Raw genomic sequence first — 6026 nt, 5'->3', positions numbered from 1 at the left:
CTCCCCCTCCCCCTCCCATCCAATCACCTCACCTCACCTCCCCTCAAACTGACCCCAACTCGTTTGTCATCGCAGAAACAACCCACAAGGAAGGACACCACCCCCAACAGACGAGAGCGGAGAGCCAACGTCACGGCAAAACCCCGGGCCGCTTCACGAGGGCCAGTGAGTTTGATGAGGACGAGCAGGTCCTTCAAGGTGGTCTGGACGCCACCAAGTCTCCAGAACTTGTGTCCGTTTCGCGCCAACACCTGGTCCAGAACCGAGGGGGGAGGCGAATTACAGACCAGAGTGGAGGGGCAGACGATGACCAGAGAAGACAGAGCGTGGATGAGGAGAGAGCAGGCAGTGGTGGAAAGAGGAAGGATATTCAAGGCGTAAGTTTTTTTGTTTTTCTTTATAGTTTTAATAAGAGTTTTACGGCACTTGCAACACAATAAGGTCATATAAGTGCCGAAGATTAGAAGTGTTACAAGAGAGTAACAAACAGAAAAAAGAAGGAGGGGAGATACAGACGATAGATACTTGATAGGAAAGAAGAAGCAAACCACACCAGAACACCCGCCAACCACCCACGTTTTTATTTTGAAGAAACCAAAAACTTTAACATAAATCATGAAAATGATAAAACAAATCTAACTTTTTTATCCCCTTGGGGAAACTTTAGTTACAAAGGCAAACACGCATACAATAATACATACCCAAACACAAACATAGGCATACGGAGCGTACAAAATGCGTAATATTACAGGAAAGCAGAACAATTTCACGAACTTGTCATTGCTTGTTGCCACTGTGCAGCACCCTAGGTTTTTTGTTTTGTTTTTGTTTTTTTGCTTTTTGCTTTGCAATTTTTGGGGGGTCAGGATCATGGTGTCTTGTTCAAGGGCACACCCTGATGACCACCCATCTAAACGTCGTGTCATTGACACTATTGTGTCGTTGCAATAGTGGCAGTCCTTGTGTCCAGTTTATTGTTTTAATAATAGCTCGAGCATAGACTGAGGCGGAAGGTTCGAAACATGAGAGACTGTTGGATTCCCGTTGACTTTGACACTCATGATAATATTATAGGGTATAGATTTTGTGTTTAAATAGTTTTTATTTGTTCAGGGTTTCTTTGTTTTAATTTATGGTTCTTTTATTTAAGATAGAGTTTTCAGTTTTTGAAAGGATATAATTTGTATATGGAAGGGTGCTTTCGTAGCTCTCCCGCCCAGTCACTTATCCCACTCAGGATGAAAAGATAAAAACAACACAGGAGATTTCCAACATAAATTACCGTCTATTTGGTTATGACTTCAATAGAACATAGACTTTAAAAGCATTGCTTCCATCACTTTTTAAACAAAATTATTTCAATAGTCTGACTATAATATTTATACGGACCTGGAGAAAATATATCATCATCAAGTGCCAGATCTGCAACAGATGTCGGTGATCATAGTTGTCTATTCATTCCTATATTTGGGTGCTCTCAAAAACACTATATTATTAAGGGGAAAAAAGGGGGAAAAAACAACTATATTATTATCTTACTCTTACCCAGTCGGGGGCTCTCGTGGCCTAGAGGTTAAGGTGTTGGCCTCTCATTCAAAGGTCCCGGGTTCGAATCCGGGTAGCGACCGAAAAATTTTCTTCTCTAAATTTGTCTCCTTTCACCTCATTTCCTGCTCTCTAGCAATATTCTGTCGTCTGCTTTCATCTCCTCTTTCTGCCCCCACCCTCTCACCTCCTTTACCCCTTCCTCTGGGCTCCTGATTCTTTCTGCAGCTTTTCTACTGCTACTCCTTGGCTCCCCTCCTTACTGCTGTCTTTCAGCCACACCCCTGATCTTCTAGTAGGAAAGATCTACACCTAGCCTTCTCGGACAAGGGTGAAAAATCTCGGAGGGCCCGTGTGCAAGTTGCGCACGTTAAAGATCCCTTGGTGGTCTAAAATCGATAAGAGTAGGCTTCGGCCGCCACCCGGGCAAAATTCAAAATGTCCTACCAACTGAAAATATTAGGTGTGTCCCGCGCGCTCATATGACCTTATGCAGTTGCGAGCGTCGTAAAACACTTTACAAAAACAAAAATATTTTTAAAAATTACCCAGTCCCACATCTGTTTTGGCTTTCCAGGTAAGTTGCTCTGGGTCTACCCCTGCCTCGTTTGCCTCCAGTTTGGCCAGTGAGAGCTAGATATTCCAGGCCGTTATATTTATACATGTGTTTTAGAAAACCAGCTTGTCTCTTCCAAATTGTTTTGATCAGCAATCAGCCGTTTATTTCCCTTCATATGCTTAGTAACATTATAATGATCACCAAACAGTCCTGTTGGAGATGGATATTAAACTCGGAGGTACCGCCTCTTGAAAAACCTAATGTGGGTGGCTAGTGGGTGCTCTGGTGTAGTTTGCCTCTTCTTTCTTGACGAACATCTATCAACCTGATCCTTCCTCCTCTTTTGCGTCTGTACTCACTTGCAACACCTCTAATCTTCGATACTTATATGAATTTGTTGTGTTACAAGTGCTGATAGAGACTTTAAAACCTTCCTTCCTTCCTTCCTTCCTTCGTTTCTTCCTTCCTTCCTTCCTTCCTTCCTTCCTTCCGTACTTACTTACTTACTTATTTATTTACTTACTTCCCAGGGTGCAGACGAGAAGGCGGTACAGCCCAGTGGACTGGAGAGGCAGGCTTCCAAAGTTTCCCTGAGAGCACCGACCCACGACGAGGCCAAAGTGACCCTCGAGACAACAAAGCCGTACCGTGTGTCTTCAGCCGCCTCCGTGCGCAGCGCTCAAAGATCTGCAAGACGCAACGCGAAAGAGGAAGACCAAGGGAATGAGAAGGGTGAAGAGAACGAAGAGGAGGACAGGATGGAGGACGGGGAGGAGGAAGACGTTCCAAAAGGGCAGTCGACGAGTCGAGAGGAAAAGCAGTTGAAAGGTCGTGGAAGGCTGGGTAATGAGGAGACACAGGATCGACTTGACGCGCGCTCGGTGGGAAATCCGTTCTCTCCCGTCAAATCTCAGAAGAGCGGTGTCACTACTGGCAGTGGTTGGGACGGCGATGTGAGCATGGAGTCACCCCTGGGCACTCGGGACGATGCTGAGAAACAGCCAAGGGTGAAAACTCTTCGGAAAAAGCCCCCTTCCTCCCACGAGTCACCTACCTTGTCTTGCAAAGAAACCGAAGCAGATCGTAGAAAAGACTCGATGAGTCGAAGAAAACCGAAGAAGGGCTCTCGTCGTTCGTTGGAAAATCTCGAAAAGATTGGAGATGACGCAGGAGGGCGTACTGCCGGGGAGGATATCTCCATGGAAACGGCAGAAGCAGAAGGTGGCGGTGGGATTGTAGAGAGCACTGTGTCGACTCTGGCTCCGACTGAGGTGAAGGACGAGGTGCTGAAAAACTCGGAGGAGGAGAAACAGCTGACGGAGATGTCCAAGGAGGCGTACAGGGAGCAGCGCCACCAGAACAAGGTCAAGAAGGAGACACGTGACCTTGAGGACATCCAGAGTCAGCCCTACTCGTCCAACGCCGATATGGAGACAACTGCCTCCAAAACACACCCCGCTGCCGCTGCCGTTTCTATCACTAATGACGTTGAGGAGCGCGGTCCAGCCAGTACCACCAAAGACCCGAATCTCAGCACGAGCGGTCTCTGAGATAACTGGTCACATAACAGCAGCGGCTGATACAGGTCAGGAGACAACCAAAGAGTCAAGGTCGCGTCCCCGAGCACAGCTCTCGGATCAGCCGATTAGCGAGAATGTTCCCGCTTCTTCTGTAGACTGAACAACGATGGCCGCTATGGAGATCAAAGAATACCATAGACTTGTTGCTGCCTAAGAATTATAAAGTTTTGTCTGACATTTTTGGCCGATTTGAGCTACTAACATCCTGAGGCCAGACACCAAATTTTCTATCTGCTCAGTCAAAATCGTAAGATTATTCTGAGTCGTAATCAAGACATTCATAGACTCGTATTCGAAAACACTACTTGACATGTTTTGAAACTCAAAATTTCGACGTCAAACTAGATACTGAGCAGATAGACCTTTGTAATTCTAGGATAGCTTGTATCATAAGACCCTAGACCTTATACTCGGACGTAATTTAGATTCACCCACGAGGAGCACACAATTTTTCACGATATAATGAATTTGAACAAAGTCAAGTGGTAAACGTCCCTCGTGACTTGTTTTGAGCACGGGAAGATAGTGCTACCGTTAACATTCCATAAACACCATCCCAAAAATGCATCACTCACCACTACTATCATCTCTAAAATCATCATTGCTCTCAGATCCTCGACATGCACCTATATTCCTTGAACTCAATCTCTATGTATGTAACAATTACGTGTTAAAATATTTATTATGTACGTAATACACTATTGGACACTATCGTACGCACCTTTTTTCTACTAATCAGATGGCGCCAATCTCATAAAAAGGGACAATAGAAAATTAAAGGGGAAAGGTGCCCATGAGCACTTTCACTGTTTACCTTACTACATTGTTGTTGATGTGAGATCCATTCTGGGGTTCTCATTTCAGTCATTGCATCGTCATGCTGTCCTCGCTAATGTCTGTTAGCTGCTGCTGATTCTGCTGCGGTTACTGCTGGTACTGTTGCTGCTGCTGCTCCTGCTGCTGCTGTCATCGTATTCATTATTTATTTGCTGTTGTTGATTTTGCTAAAAGCTTTTATTCCCGTGTAATTGTTGTTGCTGTTATTGTTGTTGTTGTTGTTGATGATGATGTTTTTTGTAGTTGTTGTAGTAGCGGTGGTGGCATCGGTTAGCTGTTGTTGCTATGCCGTTTTATATACATGTATTATGTTGCCTTTATTGCATTTGCAACTGCTTCATTCCCATGTTGGTCTTGTTGTTAATAGTGTTATTGCTTCGTTGTTGTAGTTGTTGTTGATGATGGTGGTGGTGGTGGTTTCAGTAATCTTCTTTTGCGTATGTCATCTTATCTATTATTCCTGCCGGCGTTGTTGATTTTATTCAGGTGTTGTTGTTGTTGTTGTTGCTGTTGTTGTTGGTATCGTCGTCGTTGTTATTTCTCTTCCTCTTCTTCTTCCTCTTCCTCCTCCCCTCCTCCTCCCTCCACCACCCCACGACCACCACCACCACCACCACCATCATCATCATCATCATCATCATCATCATCATCATCATCATCATCATCATCATCATCATCATCATCATCATCATTCTCGTGCTCCTTCTCCTCCGCCCTAGCATCATCATCATCATCATCATCATCATCATCATCATCATCATCATCATCATCATCATCATCACCTCTTCCTCCTCATCCTTATGATCATCATCTTTTGTATGGCTGTGAAATCAAAATAATAATGATAATAATAATAGTAATGTTACTACTCGTACATGCACCTTCTTCATTGCTGCTATTGGGAAGTGAATGTATAATGAGGGTATAATATGTTATCTTTTCTTACAAGTTTTTTTTTGTGCTTTTTGTACACTGAGGTTTCCATGAAAAGCACAGTATGACCTCAAGATTTTGAACGTTTTTAAAGTATGTCATTTTTTCTCCAAGCGGTGAAATAACCATGTACATAATGTATCGGTACTTTTAGGTTGATGGCGTGTGGCACTAACGATAACAAACACTGGAACGACCTTCACTCACTCACAAAAAAATGTCCAAAGCGAAAAGAACACATTTAATTTGTTTATTAGTATTGGCATTTTTGGCAATAAATTCAGTATTTATTTTACTTTGAAAGATACCCTGTTGTTGAGACACATTTTATTGTTGAATAATTATATGTCTTTTCTTTTTTTTCTTTTTTTTTTTTTTTGTCCATTCTAATTTCCGCATGATTTTTTTTCAAACGTTTTTGATTATCTTGGCTTTTTTCTGTCTTTTTTAAAAAGAGATGTTCCGGTTGATGCTGTTTTCGTTTCCTTGTACATTGTTCTTCTTCTTTTAAAGAAGCCAACCCTCAGACAAACACACGATTACAAACGTTAAAACTCCACACATTTGTGTGC

At 43.2% G+C, this 6026-nt stretch overlaps 1 protein-coding gene across 1 annotated transcript in view; it reads left to right on the top strand.

The window, feature by feature from the left end:
• The window catches only part of LOC101861440, a 4836-nt gene extending 1182 nt beyond the window's left edge, over window positions 1-3654 (top strand). The window contains exons 2-3 of the mRNA XM_005099136.1: window positions 76-377; window positions 2635-3654. Of these exons, the coding sequence (XP_005099193.1) occupies window positions 76-377; window positions 2635-3654 (1322 nt within the window). The remainder of the gene's footprint in view (window positions 1-75; window positions 378-2634) is intronic.
• Window positions 3655-6026: the final 2372 nt, after the last annotated feature.

This window comes from Aplysia californica, unplaced genomic scaffold, assembly GCF_000002075.1.
Source record: "Aplysia californica isolate F4 #8 unplaced genomic scaffold, AplCal3.0 scaffold00203, whole genome shotgun sequence".
In the NCBI taxonomy this organism is placed as follows: Eukaryota; Metazoa; Mollusca; class Gastropoda; order Aplysiida; family Aplysiidae; genus Aplysia; species Aplysia californica.
Note: the sequence above shows the minus strand (reverse complement) of the source record. Positions and strands in the feature narration are given on the sequence as shown.